The 27,000-nt window shown below is 47.0% G+C and overlaps 1 protein-coding gene across 3 annotated transcripts; it reads left to right on the top strand.

The window, feature by feature from the left end:
* Window positions 1–44: 44 nt before the first annotated feature.
* LOC146208494 (lipase 3-like) lies at window positions 45–25,195 on the top strand. Of its 3 annotated transcripts, XM_084594176.1 has the most exons (9): window positions 194–402; window positions 2,182–2,389; window positions 11,572–11,683; window positions 12,153–12,303; window positions 18,743–18,835; window positions 20,933–21,091; window positions 22,347–22,418; window positions 22,576–22,644; window positions 24,725–25,195. In XM_084594176.1, the coding sequence occupies exons 1-9, from the start codon at window positions 298–300 to the stop codon at window positions 24,968–24,970; spliced, it is 1,215 nt and encodes a 404-aa protein (XP_084450302.1). In that variant the 5' UTR covers window positions 194–297; the 3' UTR covers window positions 24,971–25,195. The 3 variants fall into 3 exon arrangements, with proteins under 3 accessions (XP_084450296.1, XP_084450302.1, XP_084450289.1); XM_084594170.1 differs by lacking the exons at window positions 194–402; window positions 22,347–22,418 and adding an exon at window positions 45–160; XM_084594163.1 differs by lacking the exon at window positions 22,347–22,418.
* The last annotated feature ends 1,805 nt before the right edge of the window (window positions 25,196–27,000 follow it).

Genomic DNA, 27,000 nt, shown 5'->3' on the forward strand with positions numbered 1-27,000 from the left:
CACCAATACACAATGCAGTCTGATGTCATTCTTTCTTCATCCATTGTCAAGTGGAGTCCAACCTCTCTTGTTTTCCAGGAGTGCCTATATTCATATTCAGCAGAATTTTCTCCAAAGGCTGAAAACAAGGAGTCGACGTCCGGGTGTCGGCTTCCTCTACGTAAGTGCGTTAGCTTTGACTCTTATTGTGCTTAGTCAAAAGCACTTGCTACTGATTTTTAGCTTCAATGAGCACGTTATAAGCATTCGCATAAAACAAGGAGACGCTTGATTACGAATATTCAGACTGAAGGAAATATGAAAGGAAGGGCACCTATACTCCATCTCTGGTTGTGCTTAGCCTGCTTTGAACCGATGGTATATTCATTGCTTAGAAACGATGAAGACTATAGAAAAGGAACGGTACGTGCTGTATTTTTTAATTTTATCAGACTTTATGGTGTACTTCTTGAGGAAATGACTTCAATGCATGTACCATCTAGTTACAAGCATCGCTGATGTTGTTCACTCAACATATAGCACAGTTTGCGTTGTAGCTTTTGCCACATTACTAGTTTATTGGTATATTTCATTTGTGAGTATTTACCATGAAGTTCAAATGATTGGAATACCGAAGCTCATAACAGAGCCTCTATTTGTGATTGCACTTCATTGCTTATTTTGTACTGGTTACCAAAACAGCGTTGCATTTTTCCAACTCTGTTTTAAATCCGAGGCCAAAATTTTGCACTATCAATAACTAACTAAACTATCTGAAATTTATATGTTGATATATAAACGCAAGATGCATATATATATATATATATATATATATATATGAGCCGAATTTCTTTCTGCAAAATCGTTTTCATATAAAAAGTTAGTTTCTTTGCCATGAAAGGTAGCTAGTTGGTTGTTGAGTACTGGTTACACCCTGTTAAAATTGAAAATATCGAAATAGATATAAGGCTGATGCGATGCGATGGTCTTCGTGTTGGCTAAGCAGCATAGTTGTGAGATTTGAAGTATTTTTCGCTAGCTTACTCGTCTAGCTAAAGAGCGGGGAAAGCACCAAGCCCCGTTTCTTCACTATCATCACCCGCTTAGAGCAATTAAACAGTTAGACCTTTTTGTACTGCACGTAAGCACAAACAAGAAACCGTGCACACGCATCGCGAAAAACTACCACGTTCCACTATACAGCATCGAATGTAAGGCAGCTTAATCGCTACCCTCAATACGCAGTACGTGATTCCTCATCATCTCAAACCAGCGCGACAACACGATGACGGCATGCCAACCTAGTTACAGGAAGTATATTTTAACTTGTGTTTTTCTCTACTCGCTGTTCCAATCAATTTGCCTATCTTCTATGATAACGAGAGCAATTTCTTCCACAAGTACAACTCCAAGTACCCAACCTTTGCACATGAAATTGTAGTAATTTAACTTTTCCTTCTCACAAAAACGCTGAGATGGATGCGAGTTTTGACCGCACAGGACTGCCTAATGAGATCACCAAAAAAGCCAGTAACCCACCCGTCCAAAATATTGTACTTCAAGAAAACGAAACATTCGTTTTGAAATAAACGGTGAAAACAGTCCGTCGAATTTAAAGAACTAAAAAAACTTCCTTCCGAGTTTTAAGCCATCCATTTCATTTAAAATTTTGGTTAACAATGATTACGCTGGTTTATGGTTCAGACCCCTGATACCATGTCTCTCTTTGCCTCTGTTATTTGACCCGATAGATCTTATGGTTCTTCTATTCATATTACGACATATCACAGCACAAAAAAGGCTGTTCGATCTCAGACAGCGTAACGGTGACATTAGTCGCACGAAGCGCTATGTACTTCGAGTAGTTCATCCTACCGTTAGCAATACTTCTCATGCGGGTTACCTGCCAACAACCTTCTTTAAAAATTTTTGAGACATTTCAGGGGATATGTGCCTTGCTCCCTTCCACGAGAAATGATATTCATCGTAAATTTACGGCTTCTCTGCACAAACAACCAAATAAGGTATGAGCATTATGCCGGAGAGAAGTGGTAGATTCAAGGCCTAAACTAAAATCCATCTAGACGACTGTCCTATTAACTTTAAAAAGGCGGCACTTCGAGCAAATTGCTTCGGGAGAGAGCGGCACTATATCGTTTAACAGATTACAAACATGGTTGTACCAACCGCGCGCAATTTCAGGTTGACTTAATAGCCAGCAATGGCTACGCTGTGGAAGAACACTACGTCAGAACAGAGGACTCATACGTCATCGCGATGCAAAGAATACCAGCCGGACGAGCTGAAAGACCAGGGGATAGCGGGAAACGAAAGCCTGTTGTGCTTCTGATGAGTGGACTGCAAGGCTGCAGCGCGGACTACGTGGTGAACTTGCCACATGAGAGCCTCGGTACGTTAGCACAAGTCTTGGCGTTACCTTTCGTTCTTCGCTGTTGCTTTAGTCATTGCACTGCAATGTAACGCACTTTACTGTTTTTTTTTTTCATGCTTATATACAGTGAATAGTTGATACAAGCGCTACATTGTATCCTCAAAATGTAGCCTGCCTTGGTTCTCATTTGGCCGGAGGAAGTTGTTTGTCGCGATACTTTTGGTTGAGGGTGCAATACAACTTCCAGCATCGTAAGCATTATATGACATCCCTAAAACGAAAACGCAGCGTCAATTCATTTGGCTGCAGAAACGCCAAGCAATCAGGTAGTGCAGTAACCAGCGAAATTCAGCACGTACTGGACGCCTGCGACTCCCAGGTCTTATCCACCCGTGTGGGACGCTACTCTTCACTACAACAACAAAAAAAGAGATCAATCTTCGCTATGACAACATTAGAGAAACTGTTCGTACCATATCTCTTCCAGATAAATCTCTCGCTACCATACAAATATGCATTCTTCGACGCATACCTTTGAATACACTCCTTACTCCTGCCCGACTGTTTCCCTACCGCATCAGACATTCTCCCGCAGGCCCGAATTGTCCTGCACCTTATGCCAACTATAATACTGCATGTTTTCCTTCCCTGTTGCAGTTCAGTCCCTTACTTTGGTTTGGTTTGGTTTGTGGGGTTTAACGTCACAAAGCCACTCAGGCTGTGAAAGACGCCGTAGTGGAGGACTCCGGAAATTTCTACCACCTGGGGTTCTTTAACGTGCACTGACATCGCGCAGCACACGGGCGCCTAACTTTTCGCCGCCATCGAAAAGCGGCCGCCGAAGCCGGGATTTGATCCCGCATCCTTGGGAATAGTAGTCGAGTGCCGTAACCACTGCCAGACCTTACTTTCAACATTCTTCTCCACCCAACAAGGCTGGATTGGTTAGCCTCTAACCAGCTGAAAGACCAGTTGGCATTGATAACCGTGGCCAAGGATATCATCGACGCTAAATACTGCGTTTTCATTAAAGTGTTATCCTGAGAACAATGAGCCCTAGATTACTCTACCCCTACAACGTGCTCCGGTGGTAACTGATACGAAATCTAAAAGTAAGAATGGTTCGGCATTGCACCGAGAAATTTATAAAACCCTTGTGCAGCAGCAGAGTCTTTTAACTATAGCAGGCATTTGCATGCTATGAAGGAAAACGATACGCGACGGGCACGTAATTAATCTGATATTACCCTGCCTGCCACAGTGTTCTATGTAGATGGCGAACCATCACCACTATTTAATGCATTCAAGCCGGTGCATTATCCTGTATTTGCCCACATACTTTCCATATGTCCTACTTTTCGCGACGACGTCCTCGCTCACAGCCTCCATGTGCCCGTCCATTTTTCCGATTTGGAGCTTTATTAACACCGCATAGAATTTGGAGAATTACGGTCAGAGCATGACTTCCTCTCCCACGTGCCTAGGTCCCTGCAGTAAGAGGAAATTTAATGGCGAAGTTGAATGGAAAATATCTAGCCTGTTTAGGCCCGCGAGCATGTGCTGGCGAGTCTCCACATTCTCACTACAAAAACCTCTGAAACGAGGCTCAGCACTGCCAATTAAAATGTGTATCTATTCACGCCTCTCTGCGTAATGCGGGTACCAACACAAACGAGATTTGGGGTCAGGAATCACTGAGAAATTTTGCTAGAAAAAAAAAGTTGGTAGAGACACTTTGAACTCCTTACGTGTAAGGATGAGAAATCATGCATCCCTCTTTGTGTGGCTGCAATTTTGCAGCAAATGTTACTAATCGCGTTGGCGTTCTTTTTTAAGTGTTAAATTGTTTTTGCACACCAGACCGACGATACCCGGACTTTGTCGGTGCAATGCGACGAACGTTTTATAGTTTGCAAGGCATGCTAACAAGATTTAGTTCGAGTGTATTCGGGGTTTCCGCTGTGTTTATTTCATGCATGCTTCAGTGATTCGAAACCTGTCTTCAACAGTCATTGCGTTGTTGCCGCCTCAGCACTCCCAGGTTACACTCGAGTATTATTATTACTGTAATATCAATACGTATTCCGAACACATATTGTGTGGTAGAGGATCCTCCAGCGGCAACCTCAAGAGAGCAGCAAGCACGACGATCGAGCAGAAAAGCGGAGGCGATAAGCAAGATGCCCGTGTGCTGTGCGATGTCACTGCCCGTTAAAGAGCTACATGTGGTCGATATTTTTGGAGCCCTCAACTGCTGTGTCTCATATCCTGAGTCAATTTGGGACGTAAAAGCCCATAAACCAAACCAAATCAAACCATCTGAACATATGTCATATTTTATAACGCGAAGCGATTAGAACTCGTTCGATCGTAAAGGCGTCCTAAATTTGAGAAAAACAGGTTGTAAAAACATCCACATGATTTTGCATCAAATTTGCGGAGCAAAACTTTGTGCAGAACTGAGAGATCACCATGTCGCCTCGAATATAGAGCCTATCTATTAGTAAAATCTATGGCGGCCGTTTTTTGAAGGAGGAGAAAAGTAAGACCTCCGTACGTGTGCAGCGCGTTCCGAGTTCGTCCAAGAACCCCAGTTAGCCAAATTTTCCGGAGCCCTCCACTACGGCTTCTCTCATAGCCTGAGTCGATTTGGGACGTAACGCCCAATAAACCAATAAACCCGACCAATCTAACAGTCTGTCGTGTCTTGCGAGGGGAAACAACACTGTAGCCGAGGTGCAACAAGAACTCGGGTTTATTGTCATCCGGCCGTCAGACCGCGCGTCCCGCTGGTCGACGACTCCCCGTGCAAACCAACACGCATGTGCTTATATCGAGATACAGACAGGGAAGGGGGCGGTGCCCAAATACCGGCACGTGGCCGTGATTTGGCCGTTTGCTTATCGTGATACAAGCACTACATTCCCCCTTCCCTAGACGATGCATGCTCTCATTACACATGGTTGACATTTATAACAAACGGTTAGTTTTTATACAGAAATAAGAGAAACAAGTGAACGGTTCAAACTCTAGTTCCAAAAGTTGGTTGACACAATCACGGCACTGATGTGTACCGATCCGGCGGACGTCTTTCCCTTGTCGGATACCGATGTCGTGTTGAGGCTTCGTAGCCCCTGTCGCCAGGAGAAGTCCCCGAGTCGTGATCGATTTCTTCGGAACCGAGGGCTTCCGTCGATACCCCGCCTTCTGCGGCATACGCCCCTGGATCTTCCTCAACTGTGCCCGCTGCTTGTTTCGGCGGCTGCATAGCACTTTGTTCATCAGTGCCCGTCGATGACCCAGGTGGTTGCCACGGCTGCCAGGAGTCCTCACCATGGGCGCCACAACCGTGGTCTGCAGACGTTGCCTCCGGGTCTGCCTGCCTTGTGCGTATGTGGTCTTGATGCCTCTTCCACTCCATGACCCCACGTGGTGTTGTCACCTGTAGCTCATAAGACACTGGCCCCGAGCATGACGTCACCGTTGCCTCTAACCATCTTGGACCTACTCTAGAGTTACTTACAAACACTTTGTCCCCAACGAAAAAACTTCTCGGAAGTTCTCTTCGACTGCCAGTTTATCGAAATTGCTTTTGCTCGACCACTGAACGAGTACTAGGCTTAAGTAAATCAAGTCGAGTTCTGAGAGGTCGCCCGATCAAAAGCGAAGCCGGAGATTGCTGGGTGGTTGCGTGAGGTGTATTCCGGTACGCTAGAAGGAAACTGGCTAGTCGCTCTTCAATGGGCCGGGCTCTGTTGTCCTTTCGCAGGGCTTCTTTAACTGTTCGTACAAATCTTTCAGCCAAACCGTTACTTGACGGGTGATATGGCGCGGACCGTACATGTTTTATTCCGTTCATCTTCAGAAATAACTGAAATTCTTCGCTGCAAAACTGCGGCCCGTTGTCTGACACGATGACCTCGGGCAATCCAAAACGGCTGAAGAGGTCACGCAGCTTACCGATGGTAGCTTCTGCCGAGATCGACGGCATCAGGAAAACCTCCGGCCACTTTGAATGAGCGTCTACCGCCACCAAAAAGTTGCGCTGAAGAAACGGGCCAGCAAAATCCAAGTGGAGTGGGGCCCATGGCCTCGTAGGCCAAGCCCACGGATGAAGGGGAGCTTGGGTAGGCAGCGCTCGTTGCTGCTGGCAGGCCGCACACGTTTTCACGGTGTTCTCCATTTTACCATTTTATTCGCCCCCTCGAACTGAGAAAAAAAACATAAAAAAATTGAGGGGGAGCCTGGACCAGCAAAAGCTTTGCCAGGCTTAAACCAATTAAAAATAAATAAAAACGAGCAGCAGCTCGAGATAAAAAAAAAAAAACTTTTTAAAAGCGATAGAAGGTATTAAAAAAAAAAAGACGAAGTCCATGTCGAAAGGTGGTCCACGCTGGTTTAAGAAGAATAAAAGGACCAGACGTAGGACCAGAAAAGCGCCCGTCTCGGCTGCGGGAGGTGGTTAGTTCGAAACCCACCGCCGGACACCCACCGGTAAAAATGGGTACAAGCGTCCCCCGGCCTGGCGCTCGGCTTTTCCAGGGGTGTGCGTTTGGGAGAAGCTCCGTAAACCCCGCTGCGCGCCCCTCCTCCGCAGTGGGCCCAAACCCAGTTTCGAACCTCGCAGCCTGCAAAGGTGGTTCTGTTTGTCTTTCAAAGGTACTTCCTTTGACCCCTCACCTGAAGTGCTCCCTTAGAGCCTCAGCTGCAGCAGTCCTAAAAGAAAAAAAAAAAAAAAAAAGGCCACATAATGGGCTGCTGCCGCGCAAGGCGGACTTATTGTTGTCCGATGGCGGAACGAATCACTGCCACATCGGCGCAACTATTTGGGCCGTGACCCCTTTTCCCAAGCATTTCACCCCAGAAGAGCCGAGCACCAGGCCGGGGGACAGCTTGTACCCATTTTATAACCGGTGGGTACCCGGCGGCACCAGGGATCGAACCCGGTACCTCCCGAATGCGAGGCGGATGCTCTACCACAAGGCCACCGCTTCGGTCACCAGACGTAGCTCCGGGCAACTTCCTTCATTCGCACTACTCCAGGATGCCCCTCGTGCAGCTCGTCCAGGATTGTCTTCTGTAAATAAGGGGGAACCACAATGCGCATTCCCCAAAATAAACATCCTTGGTTAACCGACAACTCCAGTCTTTTTGAAACGAATGGTTTCATCTCATCAGCCACTCGCTCGGGCCATTGACCCGTTACCGCGTGAAGAACCTGCCGTAAGGTATGGTCACGTGATGTTTCCCTCACAATGTCCGAGCTTGTTATCGGGAAAGTCTCCCACCGAAGTGCGTAGCAGGCGGTTACTTCGTCGTCCTCTTGCTTCTCGCCACTCCCGGGCAGCGGTAGACGCGACAGACAGTCTGCCTCTACGTTGCTTTTCCCTGAACGATATACTATATCGTAACGTTAGGCCGACAGCGTAATTGCCCACCTCTGCAAACGAGCCGCGGCAATGCTTGGTATTCCTGTTTTGGGACCGAGTATCGTCTGTAAAGGCTTGTGATCAGTTACCAAGCTGAACTCTCTACCGTAAATATAGTAATGGAACTTCTTAATTCCGAAGACTAAGGCGAGCGCTTCTCGCTCTAACTGGCTGTAGTTCCGTTCACTCGGCGATAATGTGCGTGATGCAAACACGATCGGCCGCCTGGAACCATCTTGTGCCACTTTCGATAAGACTGCACCCAGCCCATAAGATGAGGCATCGCACACTACCTGAAGCTGAGCTTCCGGATTGTAATGTGCCAGCACCGGCGCTTTTATTAGCAGCCTTTTTATCTTTTTGAATGCTATGTCGCGCTGTTCACTCCAGACCCACGGCACATTCTTGCACATAAGCTGATTCAGTGGGAAGATGACTGTTGATAACTCTGGCAAAAATTTTCCGTAGTATGTCACCATGCCCGTAAACGTTCTCAGCTGTTTCTTATCGGCTGGGACGGGGACTTCTAATACGGCCTTTACCTTATCTGGTGATGCTGCAATTCCTTGTTTACTGACCACGTGACCCAGAAACTGCAATTCCGGTTTCAAAATTTCACACTTCTCTGCCTTAATCCGCACTCCTCTTTCGTGCAACCCGTTCAGTAACGCATCCAGGTTCACTAGGTGCTCCTTTTCGTTCCGGCCCGTGACGAGAATATCATCTAGGTAGCATATCACACCTTTCAATCCTTTTAACATGTTGTCCATTATCTTTTGAAAAATCGCAGGTGCTCACGCCACCCCGAAGGCTAAGCGATTTACTGCATACAGTCCTTTGTGCGTGTTGAGGGTGAGGTACTCGCGCGAAACCTTGTCCATTACCACTTGCTGATACGCTCTACTCAGGTCAATCTTCGAGAACACCTGCCCTCCGGAAAGTGTGGCCAAGATTTCTTCGATCTTGGGCAAGGGGTAGCTGTCAATGTTTAAGCAAGGGTTCAAAGAGGCCTTATAATCTCCGCAGATGCGTACGCTGCCATCTTTTTTTACCACAGGTACAATTGGTGAGGCGAAAGCACTGTTTGAAATGGGCTCGATCACGCCCAGACTAACTAGTTTTTCCAGTTCTTTCTCCATCGCTGCTTTCAGTGCGAACGGAATGCTTCTAGCTTTACAAAACTTTGGATGCTGTTCTGGCTTCAGGGAAAGTTGAGCTTGCGCACCTTGAATTTCGCCGAGTTCATCGTTGAACAACTGCGGATGTCAGTTTAAGACTTGTTTCAAGTCCCGGTGGTCTTGCGCACCCAAGTGATTAACGCTACTCCAATTGAGCCTGAGCTGATATAACCAGTCTCGTCCTATGAGAGCAGGACCCTCCTGGCAGAGAATGTGCAGAGGTAGCTGGAGAGATTGGTGCTGATGCTTCACGTTTACTGTTGCCACTCCTTTCGGGCGCACGCACTCCCCTGTGTACGTACGAAGCAACACCGATGCCGGGCGTAACTTCATCTGTGAGAAGCGTGAGCGAAATAAACTGTACGGCATCACTGACACTGCTGCTCCAGTGTCCAGCTCCATGTCAAGCGGCATTCCCTGAATACACAGCGTAAAGTGTATCGGCTCTTGACGTGGTTTCTCGAGCGTTGTTTGCAACAGTGGCTCGACGTCTTCCTCGGTCTCGAACACGCCGAAGCTTTGCCTCCGGAAGTTTCCTTTTCGTGCGTCTTGCCCGCTCGCTTTCGGAGGGTGCGAATCAGATTCAAGCTGGGAGCGGCAGACTTTTTGAATATGTCCTACTTGGTAGCATTTAAAGCAAGTCGCTGTTCGGAACCGGCAAGCCCGGTTGCGATGACGCAAGCCACATCGACTGCATGGTGAACCGTTCCGTGCAAGGGACTCTTCTGCAGAAAACTTCTGAAGGTCTTCCTGGGTTGCACTGCTAGATCGGCATTTTGTGACGTTCTTGGAAGCAGCCTCAACTGATAAGGCTATCTCAACCGCCTTTTTGAAAGTCAGAGATGCATCCTCAACAAAAAGCCTCTTCTGGATGCTAGCGCTAGCAATACCACATACAAATCTGTCTCTCAGAGTTTCTTCTAAGTTAGCTCCAAAGTTGCATGTGTCTGCAGATTGCTTGAGGCCTGCCACGAACTGCGCGATGCTCTCCGTTTGTTGTTGCGTTCTTCGGTGAAACCTTGCTCTTTCCGCAATAACCGATGGCTTGGGGGACAGATGCTCTCGTAATGCTTTCTGCGGTTCTGACAAAGACTGACTAGCAGGAGCGTTCGGGGCAGTCAAACTCTTCAATAACTTGTACGTCTTCGGACCCACGATACTCAGGAAGGCATCTACTTTGTTCTCGTCTGGAATCTTATTCACTCTAAGGAATGCATTAATCCTTTCTTCGTAAGTTTCCCAATCCGACTGAGATTCATCGAAAGATTCCACTTGCCCAATCGTGACCATCCTGGCTGTTTCCGAGTCGCTCCGTCGTTGTCCTTCTTGTACGCTTGGCTGAATATCCGTCTTCACGGTCCCCGTGGGATCGGTCATCGCTCTGCTTCAGAATCCCATCCTCGTCGCCAAAAAATTTGTCGTGTCTTGCGAGGGGAAACAACACTGTAGCCGAGGTGCAACAAGAACTCGGGTTTATTGTCATCCGGCCGTCAGACCGCGCGTCCCGCTGGTCGGCGACTCCCCGTGCAAACCAACACGCATGTGCTTATATCGAGATACAGACAGGCAAGGGGGCGGTGCCCAAATACCGGCACGTGGCCGTGACTTGGCCGTTTGCTTATCGTGATACAAACACTACACAGTCAAGTTGGAGTTTAGTTTGCAATAGGGATTCGAACCGACCACACATGTACCTTCACCTGAATGACGTTCAATGCAAGTGGAGGTGTCCACCGTGTGTTGAGACAGATTCTGCACCTTCTTTTCCCATAGCCAAATCAATACACCAGGTAGGTTTAACAGGTTGTGAAATTCTGCGGCCGTCTCTCAATGCCGGATATGCGCGGAATAAAAAGGTTGTGTTAGAGGAGCTAACGTGCTTACTTTAAAAGCGAAGCTTAAGCATCCTGCTTTTTCCTTACTTTTTCTGGCCTCTATTTCATTTTTGCGTTATACCATTGAATTATATCTTTAAATTTAGCTATTCTGTAATCGTGACATGAACTTGGGTGGCTTACTTTGCAGAAAAGGCTGACGTATTTATTTTTTCGCTAGGTCACGTTTTGTTCAAAATGTCGCCAATGTTGGAAAACCTCAAGCCTTTTTTTTTTCAGTTTCCTTGATGTTTCGTTTCTACATCGTTTGCATGAACTAGTGATATTTGCCTCAATTGTTACAATTCTTTCTTTAAGTTTTTTTAGTTGCAGGTATTTGGTATTGTCGAGGCTTTGTTTTTCGCCCCGCTGATTCAAGATCGAATCGTGAGGGCATTTCCTTTATTATGCCGTGCTTTGTGGGAAATACTGATGTATAGTCTCAATACGAAGAACATTGAACTAATTAAACACACTATTTCGAGAGTAGCTGGTAAGTTTGCTTGCCTATAGGGAAATAGAAACAAGGAACCATATTAGCTTGAAGTATACTATAGGCTCACAAGTCATTTGGAGGCGATCTACGGAGCATGCTCATAAGATTTATTTTGTTTTGGTCGAGATATCATTAGCCGAAGCACGCATATTAAGCGATCATGACAGCCAGCTGTTACCTAAATTCGTTTGCTAAAGAAAATATGATTCTAATTTCTCCAAAGGTTTCATATTAGCCGATCACGGCTTCGACGTCTGGTTGGGGAACGTCAGAGGCACCAAATACTCAAAGCACCTCCAAATAAAGCGGCACCTCAGAAAATTCTGGAACTTCAGGTAAGTTGGGGACAAATACGTCGCTCGGTTTCTGCGTTCTTTACTATTACTTCGGCGCACTGATGGCAAAGTACAGGCAAAGTTCATATAAGTTGTTTCTGAAATCGATTGCCCGAGATGGAACAAAGTTTCTGCAATAGTGATTTGAACCTCTGGGATCAAGCACGCCACAACAATTCATGAATGACGATGATTTACCATATATTTCGAAATATTGAGCAGGCTGCAGAAAATGGCGCCTAAAATAGGGCCTGCAACCTACTCTAACAAAAAAATAGTTTAAAAGAAAAGCGCTAAAAAATTTCTTACTTTACTGGCTTGCTAAATAATATCGACAAAATAGCTATACACTGACAGCAAAACTCATCTTATAAAGTCATTAAATGCTGTGTTTTTGATAACGTCACATGACACCTTATCACTTCAAACCGCTATCCAATATCACTCGCTCTTACGCACTCTTTCGCAGTCTCGATGAAATGATAACTTACGACTTACCGGCGCAAATCGACTATGTCTTGTCCAAAACGGGACAACGCAGGCTGCAATATGTTGGCTGGTCTCAAGGAACGACCATCATGTTTGGATTGCTGGCTGAAAAACCGCAATACAATGAAAAGGTATGATAATAAGAAACGTTTTGTCTACTTTCTCATTTTCTAGATCACTCCTCCTTGTTCTTGTGGAGAAACAAGAGCTGATTTCTAAGTACTCAAATCAGTTAAATATTTTCTTAGGTTTCTAGTAATTTGCCTCCCACCATGTACATTAGCTTGTAGTTATCTTCGAATTCTTACGCTTGAAGCTGGTGAGGGAAAGCGAACTGATCAAGCGTTCTATTTGCATCGCAAACAATATAATGTTGTAGACGACCTTGACCTGGGCGATACGTCGTCAACAGTCAATAGAACGTTCTGCGATCAGTCGTGAGACGTGTCAGCACACGTACGAGCGTCGAAGCGAGCTTCGTTGCCGTTTTCTTTCCTGCCTGTCACGCGCGTTGAACATGCTTGTCGTCGTTCTCTTCAGCAATAGGCGCTGAACATATCAAAGCCCAATACCTGTTTTACAACTTCCCCCGGGCGAAAAGACGCCATCCTGGCGGCTCATGGCGATGTGACGATGGCCGGATCGTAGTAAGGTTTCAGGCGGTTACTGCGTACTATTTCACGATTTCGGCGATGGTGGTCAGTGGATGGCGTAAGGGGTTCGATGAGGTAGTTGACGGGGGATGTTTGCTTGACAATACGGTAGGGGCCCTGATACTTGCTCAGAAGTTTGGATGAAAGGCCGGGACTGGAGGAAGGCACCCATAGCCAGACCAAAGAGTCTGTACGGTAAGTAGGAAGAAAGTGCAGATTGATCTCGGGTGGTTTTCTGCTGTTGCTAGGCGTGAGAAGTGAAGGACCGGGCAAGCTGGCGGCATTCTTCGGCATAAGTTGCAGCTTGTGAAACAGTCGTGAATTCGGAAGAATCCGGTCTCTAAGGGAGAATGGTGTCCATGGTACAAGAGGGCTCACGACCGTACAGGAGGAAGTATGGTGAGAAACCGGTGGTTGCTTGTGTGGCAGAGTTATAAGCGAATGTGACGAATGGAAGAACGCGGTCCCAGTTGGAGTGGTCGGAAGCGACATACATTGCTAGCATGTCGCCCATGGTGCGGTTAAAACGCTCAAACATTCCATTTGTTTGCGGATAGTTCGCGGAGGTGGCGCGGTGAACGATTTTGCATTCTCTAAGAACAGCTTCGACAACTTCAGAAAGGAAAGCGGGACCTCTGTCACTCAGCAATTCTTTGGGAGCCCCGTGGCGAAGAATTATGTGATGGAGGATGAAGGAGGCAATGTCTTGGGCTGTAGCAGATGTCAAAGGCGCCGTTTCGGCGTAGCGTGTGAGATGATCGATTGCAACGATGATCCAGCGATTGCCTGTTGATTTGCTAGGAAGCGGGCCGTATAGGTCTATTCCAACACGCTCAAAGGGCTGAGCTGGGCAGGTCAACGGCTGCAGAGGAGCGGCGGGTTGGCGAAGTGGGTGTTTTCGGTGCTGACACTCTTGGCAGGACTGGACGAACCGACGAACATAACGGTACATCCCACGCCAGTAGTACCGCTGTCGCAGGCGAGTGAAGGTCTTCAATAAGCCGGCGTGGGCACACTGGGGATCGTCGTGGTAATGGGAGCAAATCACGGAGAGTAGATGGGTCGGAATTACAAGCAGCCACTTTCTACCATCCGGAAGGTAATTCCTACAGTAGAGGAGCTCGTCTCTGATGGCGAAATGGTGAGACTGGCGACGGAGAGTGCGGCAAGGAGGTCGTGAAGCGCGGCCAGATAAAAAATCCAGGAGTGAGGCGATCCATGCGTCTTTGCGTTGCTCGGAAGTCATATCGGTGGGCATGTCGGTGGGATGTAGTACGGATATAGCAGGAGTGGCTTCAGACGGCAAGGGAGAACGTGAGGGAGCATCAGCATCGGCATGTTTACGGCCAGAGCGATAGATGACGTTAATGTCGTATTCTTGGAGCCTAGGAGCCCAACGGGCCAGTCGACCAGAAGGATCTTTCAAAGAAGACAGCCAGCAGAGGGAGTGATGATCGGTGACGACATCAAAAGAACGGCCATACAAGTAGGGGCGAAATTTTGCTATTGCCCAGAGAATAGCGAGACACTCTTTCTCGGTGTCGGAATAATTTGCTTCAGCTTTTGTTAGAGTCCGACTTGCGTAAGCGACAACGTACTCATCAAAAGCCAGACTTCCGCTGAACGAGTACTGCGCCGAGGCCGGCGCCGCTGGCATCAGTGTGGATTTCCGTGGGAAAAGAAGGGTCGAAATGACGCAGGATTGGCGGAGTCGTCAGAAGGTGGCGGAGTGTCGCGAAGGCATCATCACAGTGCGGAGACCAGGATGAAATATCGTGGCTGGACAGAAGCTTCGTGAGAGGGTTGATGATTGCGGCGAAATTGCGAACGAAGCGGCGGAAGTACGAGCAGAGGCCGACGAAGCTGCGGAGTTCTTTCACATTAGTTGGCTTGGGAAATTCTGCCACAGAGCGTAATTTTGCCGGATCGGGAAGAACGCCATCCTTGGAGACGACATGTCCGAGTATGGTTAGCTGCCGTGCTCCGAAACGGCACTTCTTTAAATTTAATTGGAGGCCAGCGTCGGTCAGGCATCGCAGAACTGTCTCAAGGCGCTGGAGGTGAGATGGAAAATCTGGGGAAAAGATGACAACGTCGTCAAGGTAACAAAGGCAAGTGTGCCATTTGAGCCCTCTGAGTAGGTTGTCCATCATGCGTTCGAATGTGGCAGGGGCATTGCACAGTCAGAATGGCATGACATTAAACTCATAGAGCCCATCGGGTGTGACGAAAGCGGCTTTTGGGCGATCGGCCTCTGCCATCGGCACCTGCCAGTAGCAGGAACGCATGTCTATTGAAGAAAATAACTCAGCTCCCTGCAGGCAGTCAAGGGCGTCGTCGATGCGAGGGAGAGGATAAACGTCCTTGCGCGTGATCTTGTTCAGTCGGCGGTAATCTATACAGAATCGGATGGAACCGTCTTTTTTCTTGACCAGGACGACCGGAGACGCCCAAGGACTGTGCGACGGTTGGATCACGTTGCGCTGGAGCATGTCTGTCACCTGTTCGTCAATAATGCGGCGCTCGGCGGCTGAAACACGGTACGGACACTGGCGCAAAGGGGAATGGGTGCCGGTATCAATACGGTGAGTAACGGTAGCTGTGCGCCCCAACCAATGTTGCTGGGAGTCGAACGAAGCCACGAAACGTTGTAGGATGGCGACAAGCTGGGCTCGTTGTAAGGGTGTCAGGCCAGCGTCGATGGACCGGTGGAAAACTTCGAGGGATGATGGAGTGGCGACAGGAATAGGTGTTATGTCGCTGATGTGAAGGCCGGCGATGGTATTGCCGAAGGGATAGGTGGGCGTGGAATCGAGCAAAGCAACACTACCCAGTGACTGGCCACGAAGTAAAGTGGTAGGGCAAGGGCATGGGTTACAAACAAAAATAGCACTTGAGTTGCGAAAAATTGTCAGCACAGCATGGGGCAGTAACACAGATTTTTGGTCAGCGCATCGTAACGAAGGTGTGTAGATAACAGTGGCGTCGGAAAGAGCAGCACAATAAAGAGGCACAAGCACTGGGGAGAAAGGCGGAACGTCGGTGTCCTCTGCGACGTGCACGGTAGCTGCAGCAGCGAATGTGTCCAAAAAAGTGTCACTGAGGGGTGATAACTCAAGTTGAGCACGGGCGCAGTCTATTATGGCGTTATGATTGGAGAGGAAGTCCCAACCAAGGATAACGTCGTGTGATGAGCGGGCGAGGACGAGGAATTCTATTGTGTATTGAACGTCGTCGATAACAAGGCGGGCGGTGCAGGCGGCTAATGGTCGAATGTCTTGAGCGCTGGCTGTGCAAAGAAAAATTGCAGGAAGCGGCGTCATCACCTTTTTGAGTTTGCGACAGAGGGCGTAATTAAGAACAGAAACGGCTGCGCCAGTGTCTACAAGTGCTTCGACAGGAACTCCCTCGATGAATATGGTAATAATGTTGGCTGGTACGTGAACAGGTCTTGAGTTGGTCCCTGATGACGCAGTTCTTACCTCCGGAACTGCGGCCGTTAGTTTTCCGTGTTAACGGCTGATTGGCGGCGGAGCATCGGAGAACGGGAACGACGGCCAGGAGAAGGCGAGCGGTGGGAGCGGCGATCGTAACTTGAAGAGGACTGCGGAGGAGGCTCAGGGAACACAGGCGAGGGGGACGAAGGAAGATTGTACATTGGCTCACGTGTATAGTCGTAGGGACGAGGGCCACGATTGCGGCACAAACGAGCCACATGGCCGGCAACTCCACAGGCGTAGCAGATAGGTCGGTTGTCTTGTGTGCGCCAGGGGTTGGAAGGGCGTGGCTGTGGTCGACGGCGGAGAACCGGACGATAAGGGGGAATTGTAGGTTGCTGAGGTTGCTGATTTCCGTGAGGCTCGTATAGGAGGGGAGGTCGGCTGTACACAGGGGTGACAGGGTGTGGTGGCCGCACCAAAACATCAGCGTACGTGAGAGGAGCCGCCATCAACGGCTGCTGAGGAGGTGAAGGCAGAACCTCAGCGACCTGCTCTTGTATGACACGCTGAAGAGTGGGAGTGAGCGGCGGCGCAGGCGCAGGTGCTGGCGGGCAAGTGAAGGTGGACAAGGAAAGCTGGCGTGCGACTTCCTCGCGAACAAATTGTTGAATGTGCTGAATTAGTGACTGCTGGTCCTGGGCATCGTCCCCGGAGAGAGCCAAGCTGGCAAGAGTGGCCTGCTGAAGGCCAGCACGTCGTGTGGAAAGCCGCCTCTTGCGCAGCTCATCGAAGCTTTGGCAGAAGTTTATAACGTCGGACACAGTTTGGGGGTTTTTGGCGACGAGCATCTGGAAGGCGTCATCGTCAATGCCTTCCATAATGTGTCCGATCTTCTCGGCGTCGCTCATGGTAGGGTTTACGCGCTTGCAGAGGTCTACGACATCTTCTATGAAACTGGTGAAGTTTTCGCCGGTTTGTTGTGCCCGACTTCGCAAGCGTTGCTCGGCGCGAAGCTTACGTATAGCGGGAAGGCCAAAAACTTCGGTTAGGCTAGTCTTGAGAGCCGTCCAGGTAGAAATGTCACTCTCATGGTTGCGAAACCATAGATTCGCAACGTCGCTCAAATAGAAAATGACGTTTGTGAGCTTCACGGTGTCGTCCCACTTGTTGTACGCACTTACGCGTTCATACGACGCCAACCAGTCTTCTACATCCGTGTCATCGGTGCCGCTGAAGATGGCTGGGTCGCGCTGACGCGCTGCACCGGGACAGATGACAGGCGATGGGGTTGGCGGTTGGCTGGTTGTCTCAGGCATCGCGGAAGTGGTAGGCAAAGCTCGGCTGCGAAGCTCCAGGTTGAGGGGATTGCTGGCACCTCCACCACTTGTTGTAGACGACCTTGACCTGGGCGATACGTCGTCAACAGTCAATAGAACGTTCTGCGATCAGTCGTGAGACATGTCAGCACACGTACGAGCGTCGAAGCGAGCTTCGTTGTCGTTTTCTTTCCTGCCTGTCACGCGCGTTGAACATGCTTGTCGTCGTTCTCTTCAGCAATAGGCGCTGAACATATCAGAGCCCAATACCTGTTTTACAATAAATTCGCTTATTAGATGCTGAACAGATTTTCACCTGCTATATTCTCTCCTTTCAGCCCAGAGCTCCTAACCAATTCTGTCATTGACAGCTTGTCATTAATTTCATCTTTTACAAAGCTCATAGATAAGTTGGACAGGGTAACTACATAAACATATACAACGCAGGGAAAACAAGAACACCGCGTGTTCGTCGGCTGAGTGTTTTAAAATCTACAGAAGCCTTAATCACCTGTATTCAGCGAAAACACGTCGTCGCCCATCAGCTTAATATCGGGTAACAGCTGAGGCGAGAGACCTCATCAGTTATCCGACATCGTCAACCATCGTTAAAAAAAAACATGTTGCTTTTTTACAGCAGCAAGCAGACCACTAGAGTACATGATGGCAGAGAGAATTAGAACAACGACAACAAAAAAACATGATCTCAAAGTGTCCGAGCCCACGGGTTGTGCTTTTATCCTGCCTTATTTTGTCATTCTACTCTGTTGGTCGCTGGGCCAAACCAACACATCCAGTTTAGCATACTGACAGCAACCTCCGTCATTTCTCTCAGTTGAAGTAGTTTGTCGAGAAATTTTTCAGAACCATTTCGCGTTTCAGCATAAAGTTAAGTCTCACATGACTTCTCAGGAGGGCTGTGAAAGTTTAGGTAATATCATGAAGCATTCTAGGGCTCCTGAAATTCAACGTTTGAAATACTACTGTCTTGGTTTCCTCCAACAAAAGTATTTTAATTATTGGTCGATACAATATGTTTTGTAATCTGTTCGACGGTAAAATTGCGTGTTTAACATAAAATCATGACAAATTGATATGAGTTGGATTGAACCTTACGAGTGGCCTCGGAATTCCCTCTCCACTCTCTTCGATATCGTGAAGATTCAGCTTTTCCACGCTATGGCACCTGCAGTTCTTTTCGGCCACATGAAGTCGACTATAAGGCTATTTATGCTGTTTTTGAAGCCTGTCTTGGTAAGTCAACATTTTTTATACTTTTCTATATTGACAATTATTTTTAATGCCTCTTCTTTCATGCGCTGGATCTTTTGAAACTTCATTGTCCTTTTCGGAATTACATATTTGCTCTAAAAGCTGCCAAGTATTACAGATCATGCTTTTGCACAGCTCGCTCAACAATACATTCACACGACATGTAGTTCCGCAAACTTTCACATCCTAGTAAGCTTTCGGAAACTTCCGTGTTTGAACATTTCGTGAAGCCATGTTACGCTTGGAATGCTAAAAACAAAAAGCTGATAACCCAAGATCTATTCATTTAGTCAGGACTCCTAATAGTGCCCATTCCCATTATGAATTACGCCATTATTGTCATACCATTATAAATTACTGCCATATAAAACTTGATTTTCGTCCCATTGAAATTGAACCTTTCTAGCATGCGTAAATACGATATACTAAACTAAAGAGCAGCATTCATGGCTGTGATTGTAACAGTGTCGAACTCCAGATCGGCTCAATGCAACGCTTATGCGCGATGTCTTTTCACAGGATTACACTTGATTTGAGTGCACAGTATGTACCTATAAATATATATTTGAGACGCGCGAAACATTTCAAAGCTCCAGTACAGTAGGCTACTGCTGGAGACTGAGCACTTTGCTCACCGACAGTACAACTACTGTTGGGTGCCAAACACCGGAGTATCTGCTTGTAAACCTGCTTTACCGCATTTCAGACCATGTCAAAAAGGCTGAACACGTGAACAAAACAACTGGCTGTCTAATTCATGCCCCGCCTAGATTATTTCACTGCAGGGATGGCTGCGTGCTAGCCCATGTTCTGCTCCCATAACCTCAGAGCAGGTTTTGAGGTGCCCCATAACAAAACAAAACCTAATCAATGATGCGATTAGTTTTGATATTTCGGAACAGGAGTAATGCGTATTGAATGGGCTATGATGTAATTATTGGTTCAAGCCACGCTCTTTTTGCTGCTTTTTGCTTTTTCTTCACAATAAGTGTGCAAGCGGTTTTGTTTAATTTCGTTTCGAAAAGTCTGGGTAATTTCCGCTGTGTATTCGAGTGTCCTTTTGTCGAGTGAGCTTTTAGGCGTAATAATGCTGCGTACCTTGTCATGAAGGGATTCAGTCACCTCAAATCCTTTAATTTCTTGCACACGTTAACTCCTAGAAGAAAAAAAACAGACTCTGGCACTTTCTCGGGGCAACGGTTACTCCTAGAAACGCCCCATGCCTTAATATTTAGGAGCATGCATGACGTTTTCGTTGTAGACTGCCGCGCACTAAACATATTTTGCTTCTGCCTTAAGCAAATAAATTCATGATAGTAATAAGTGTGTAATGAGTGTCAACAAATCCAAACGTTCCGAGAGCACTGCAGAATCCTCAGTGGAGAAACGCGGTTGTGTTCGACAAAGGGCGCGCGATGTACCGTATGCAGCAGGAGCAACGCCCAGGCTTTCTAACTTCCCTACTGCAGATACTGCAGTGCTCTCGGAAGGTTTTTATTGCGTTCGTCCCTGCAGTTTTACAATGATAGCCTTAGAGTTCATGCGATCACAAAAACCCAGTGATGTGAGAAAATTCTCTGATTTGCCGAGACTGACCACCTTAGAAAATGACGTAACATGGTGTAGCGTAGATTGTTCGGCGGCGTAAGTCACGCCATGTAAACACGTGACATGGACGAGTTTGCAGGTGCTCTGGCAGGTTATCGTTGTAGGAGGCGTTGGTCCCGTGGCATGGCGTAGTGCAGCGATAACTCGGCAGCAGTAATTAGCAGCAGCGCCTGGTTGTGTGCAGGCGTTTTAGAACAGGTTATAATGGACCCCGAATCGACGCCACCTGGGCATACCGTAGTATAAAAACAACCAGAAGTCGCTTGTTGGATTCGTACGTAACTTACTATAGTGAAAATAGTGATTTATAAAAGCTATAACGAGCGCGTCGGGCTGGAATATTAGAAACCTATCCTAGCAACATGCCTTCTAATATCGTCATAGTTTCTCCCTTGTGGTGACGTAAAGGGCCCCTATATATTTTTGGTTTAGTTCTGTCGATTAAGCTCGTATCCTTCTTATTTTTTACAGGGTGTCGCCGAATATTTGCTCAAAGGATCAATGTTGGGGAGAGAAGACAAGCTTTTCCACGCAGTGAAAAGAGTGTCATGTCGGAGCAATTTTCGAGGCCTGTCGTGTTTCGGTTCTTTCTACTTAATCAATGGAGGCCTTCCTCTCGAACTTAACTGGGTATCCCATTCTATTATTCATCTAACCGATCCATGAAAATCTTCACCTGTCTAAAAAACCCTTGACGATCGGTAGCGCAAAGGATACTTGCCTGTTGTATAAATGTTTCGCGTATACAACGCATCACAGTTCCGGCAAATAACCTTCTATAGTTGCCCGACAAAACGTATGTGCGCATACCACAAATCATGCAGTTCAGCGGCTTTCCAGGATTCCGGGCAAAAATTCAGGCCGCCATCAAAATGTTCCCGAACTCTAATATATATTACCTTAATGTTTAAAATACACACGTGCATTCATAAGTCTACATATAGTAGGCTAAAAACCACTTCCGTCAAGAAATATTGAAACGATTAATTTTATACATAAGCTTAGAGGACATGTTTGATCGCTAGAGGCTACGTCCAGGTGGATAAGCGCTCTCTCTTGATTCTTGACAAAGTTTCATATTAATGCGAAATCCTTTGCCCATGGTTCATGCGCGGCGTGGACAAAGCCTATCATCAGAAGGTGTCCGCAGAAACTGGCAGAAAGCAAAAAAAAAAAAAAAAAAGGAACATGTCATCGCCGGGAACCTGAACCCCCTCGGAGCCGATCGGCTTACTTGGCTTAGGCACGAGAGCGCATACTATTACCGCTGCGAATCGTGCCTCAAGTAAAACTGCAACACTACCTCGTGCTATGCGGTAAACATAGTCGGGCGAGTGCGGGCGAGGTCCGCTAGAGTATTGCCGGGCGAATCCACTAGGCATCGTGACAGAACTCGCAATGTTTTCGCATTACTGCACCTAAGCAGACTTGAATGCACCCCAAAAATATTTCGGAGTCAACGTTCTGAACGAAGCCAACTGTTTGTCAAGACGATATTTGCATACAAACATGGAGAAAACAGCCACTCTAACTAATGATATCATAGAGAGTTTAGCAGATTGTATATATTATGAAATTGTTTGGTAACTTGATTAGAAAGGCCAAGGTTTTCTGGCGATGACTAACACGCTCAGTCAGAGTTTTTGGGCAGTAATGGGGTCGGATAAAAGGCCAGGACCAGAAAAGGCAACTTTTGCAAAGTTATCACGTATGTTCAGTCATACCGTCGTTGTTTAGGCAAGCATCAGTGAGGCTGCGATTAGCACTGATGTTCTCGGAAGGTGGCTTCTTTAGCAGTGCAGCAGTTTCCGCTGAAAATAACACTAACCAACAAGTGTCATAGGGATCCCTTGGTTTCGCTTATATTACCTACACTTTTTGACAGACGCGGCTGCCCGTTTACCTGCACAATGTCCCTGCTGGAACTTCGGTTAGGAATGTCTACCATTTTGTTCAGGTGGGTGGCATCACAAGCTTGGAGTGGCAAAACTTCCTCTTTGTTCCTATGCATGACGCATCGAACAAACTACGCACTCGTCTCTGCTTTTCTTTCTCCGACTATCACTCGCCCCTCGACTTCTCGATACATTTTCCAAATTTCTTATTCATTTCAGTTGGTGAGGTCTAAGCGTTTTCAAAAATTTGACTGGGGAAGCAAGAAAAATGTGCAGATATACGGCCAGGTGAGTATATTTTCTGGGAGAAGCTTCTACAGTTCAAACACCATGACATCGATAGTATAGTGAATGACAGGCTGATGAAAAAGAGCACAGGATATGATGGATGTGACTGCCGGGGATTTTCAAGGATCGCGGGATATTTGCAGGTATCAGTGGGCTGATAAGGCTGTGTTTTTTGCATTGTGCGGCTTTTACTAACACTGAGGAAATGCTAAAAGATTACCATCCTTCTATGCTGCTTTAAAATCTCTGTGAGGCTTGCTCTAGAAATTCTACGAAGCGTTTATTTCAAGGCAGGTGGCTCATGGTTTATGACAGATTACCCCATAAAGCCCCACACAGCAGTCATCACATAAAGAAAGACGGAACTGGCGCAAACTACATACTGTTAGCTGAGAAAATTCGCCAGAAAGCAATGAACGGGAGCGTCAGTTGTCCTCCGCTTCCATTTATACAGGCCCCGCTGTCAGTTTTGTTTTCTATACCACAGAAGCCTTGGATTCGTACCTCCGAAAGTGTGCAATGTTGAAATTTCGCAACTTGTGTGGTTCACCGCAAATGCACAAGATTATAGTGATATCGAAAGCGTAACTTGGCCTTTGCATGTGCAAAAAATAGCTGTACTGTTTTTGCATCTCTGGTATTCTTACCTTGTTCGGTAGAGTCATTGACGAAATGCTCGGCGACTGCACGTAAAGGAAAAAGTTATTTCTGTGCACTTGGACAAAGGAGGCACACTGAAAGCACTAAAACAGGGGCCCGTGTGATGCATGCTCTCCCGATTGACTTGCGAGGCAAAGCAGGAATATAATTTTGTTGCAAACTAGGGACCTGCAAACTTTAGTTCATGTCTGCACGTCCGTACAAACCTGAAGTCTCCTCCTTCTTCATCCTCTCAAAAAAAAAAAAAAAAACATGTCTAAAATAATTTCTTACTATACGACCGTGAGTTAATCCTTTCACTGTCGGACGTTTCTGGCCATGACGACCCCCAGTGTCGGCTTGGTTTCAGGGAACGAGCATAGCTATTTTTGTTTATTATGATTGCTATACAAGTAACATAGTCACCAGAACATGCACATTTCAGTGTTCTGTAGGTATTGTTATTTTACATCATCATCATCATCCTCGTCATCAGCCTGATTATAAATTAGATAAATGAGGATAACGTAAGAAAAACCTGCTCAACACCTCTTGATAGTCCGATTCCGAGCTCGGCTCGTATTTATAATGAAAAGAGCCATCGCTCCAGTCCGCAGTCGAAGGTCTCGCGCGGACAGCCATCCGAAAGTAAGCGCGCGCACGGAGGGCGCACTTTCGGTGGCCCGCACAGCGGAGAGTTGTGAAATCAAGATGACAGAGGGAGGGGGAAATAGGCAAAAATCTCCTTTGCTGCTGCTAGACGCAAGTAAGGGCGCGGTAAGAGAGAGCGAAAGCAGCGGTCGAGTCATGTGTCCACCTATTGGAGAGGCAACGGCGCGAGCTCCTGAACGTGACGCGTCGTAGCAGACACGCCAACAGAATAAAAATAAAAACCTGCAAACCTGCGGCAGATGGCACAACAACCCTTGAATCCGTAAGCGTAGGCACTCACCGCGAAACACGCGCGCAGAGCGACCGCACCCCCCCCCCCCCCTCCCCTCAAATAACCCAGGCAGAATCTATTGTCCCAATATTGGTACTGTGTCGGCAATGTTCGACCCAACATAGGAACAGTGCACTGTCAGCACAGTACCGATATCTGACTAATTTTCTGTGCCGCCTGGCAAGTAGGATGCTAACTGAGTAGTTAATTTTCTGCATAAAATAAGTGATTTAATGGATTTTCGGTCACTAGCATTCGCTTCGATGTGCATGGAGAAAACTTTGTTGCCGACTGAGGCGATAGTTTCCAAGACTTAGTGGCAAAATCGCTCAACGCGAGAGAGAGAAAAAAAAGCGGCTTATTTGGATTCTGTCTTCCTTTGTTTTGTCGTCCTTTGCGCTGTAGCAACTAATTACGTCAAACCGCAACCAATTGGTTCTACATTCCGTTCTTCATACCTTTAATTTCTGCCAAATTATGAAGTTTCTTTTTTTACAGGTAAAGCCCCCACAGTACGACCTCAAAAAGGTGATGGCTCCGGTCGCCATTTACTGGGGCGATGGTGACATACTGAGTACTCCACGTGACGTCGCTGACCTCGTGAAGCGTCTGCCGAACGTTGTCCTCTTCTACAAAGTCCCCGTGCATGGCTTCACGCACTTGGACTTTGGCTGGAGCTCCAGAGCCTGGAAGCATCTCTATAAGACAATACCCAAGACGATGAAAGCCTACGCTGTGATGTAGTGGGATTTGTCGTTGTGGTCATGTTATGTCGCGGGCATTGTATCTAATTTGCAGAGCAAGAACTACGCTTTCATGTTAAGCCTAGGCAAGTGTAAGCATGCGTCAGTACTTTCCCTGCTCAGCTAGTACTTCACTTACCACTGGAAATGTTCTTAAGTCCCTATTGAAATTGTCCTTTCTAAAGAATATTGTTTCTCTACAAAATTCGAGACATATGAAATAAACTTGGTGATAACAAATATGAGAAATTCGAAATAACAAATAAATAACACTGCACCACGCTAACATTATCATCGTCATCCGGAAGCCGATGAGACAAGCGACCGACAAAAAAAAGGTAAAAAAGGTATTATGACTTAGTATCCTTATCTAGTGAAGTAAGATAGCATATGGGACCGAGAAGTGAAGAATGAATTGGAAGAAGGTCATAGTATGCCAAAAGAGCGAAAATGAGAATTACGTAAAGAAAAGAAAAGTACAGCAAAGTCATTTGAGAGTGGCAGGATATGCATCGAAGCACTGGGAGCTGCTGTGTTGCGCAACGCGGTAACGTTGAAGCAGAGGCCACATCAGAAACATTATTCGACCATAAGACTTATCAAAAACTGATATGAAATACCGGATGTTTATTTAAAAGGCCCAACATTTTAAGACGGACTTGCTTCAGATTTAGTTAAGCCCGGTGGCAGTATTGGAAGCAACGATGGACGCCTGCCCATTAGCTCTGTAATTAACTGAGTGTAATAATAAGTTTTTTTTAAATATTCCTTTTAGGTGTTATGTTATATTTGCACAAATGTAGATCGTTCCTCCTAAAAGTATAGCCGTGAAAACAAATTATCTTATAGAAATGTAGTGCGCGTTAAAAAGACCTACAAATGTCAGCCTGATAGCAAGTTGACACAATAGCACAGCGCCCGTGGCGTAGATCGCTCCAACCAGCGATTTCGTCACCATGGCCACAAAAAATGACAAGGAACCGATTAAGGATGAAACAAGAAAAACATAAGAAAAACATGGACCCCAATATGCACGATGACAGAAGACAAGCCAAAATCCGAGCACTCAACAGGGAATGCATCGACAATCCCAGCATAGCCTACACGGACGGAGAAAAATACCAATAACAACGCAAATCGGTCGCCGTGGAAGCGGGCACTGGAGGGAAAGAAATATGCAGTGCAACAATAACCAACCCAAGCATAGAGGCAGCTGAAGAAGCTGCGATCGCTCTGGAAATAGCGCACAGCGATGCAACAGGACAAAACCCCACTATAGTGACGGACTCCAAACACGCGTACCGAAGTACACAAGGGGCAGAATTGACAGAATCGTCAATCGTATCCTATAAACAACGACAAGACATATAAGAAACACTAAACACAGTATATATAGTATGGATTCCGGGACAAGAGGGGATGAGGGGCAACGAGGCAGCAGACGAGTTAGCTCGAGGGTACGTTGACGGAGCGGACTCAACACTGCACCACGGGCACCTTTGACCCTGTTATCCCCGCGTGCTAAGATATACTAGATCATTACGGAGACCAGCGAAAACGCTACCCAGCCCCACACAAAAGGCTAACCCAAGAGGAGGTAGTAGACTGGCGCAGCTAACAAACCGGCACCCGTCCACACCTAGATAAATTACACATTTTCCCTACACAATATGTAGACGAATGACCGTGGTGTCACGGTACACCGACACTGGAGCATGTAACATGGACTTGTCCTGAGGCAGACTCGGACCACATCGTAGACAACCCGAGTGTGACGCAGGGGGAACACTTGCTGACCAGCGATGACGAGGAAGAGCAACGATTTCTCGACGTCGAGCCACAATGACAGCGGGGAAGTGCGGCTTGCTAGACCTAGGATCGACCACGGCGCACAGGTGACCAGCAACGGTCACAAACACATCGAATCTGTACAAAATAAAGTTTTTTCCACCCATCACCTGAGAACCAGACGGGCGCAAGGCGGTTCGTTACAAATTTTCTCTCGACTGCGGCCTCGGTGATAGACACTGC

Source organism: Amblyomma maculatum, chromosome 1, assembly GCF_055883805.1.
Source record: "Amblyomma maculatum isolate TAMU_Amacu chromosome 1, ASM5588380v1, whole genome shotgun sequence".
Taxonomy (NCBI): domain Eukaryota; kingdom Metazoa; phylum Arthropoda; class Arachnida; order Ixodida; family Ixodidae; genus Amblyomma; species Amblyomma maculatum.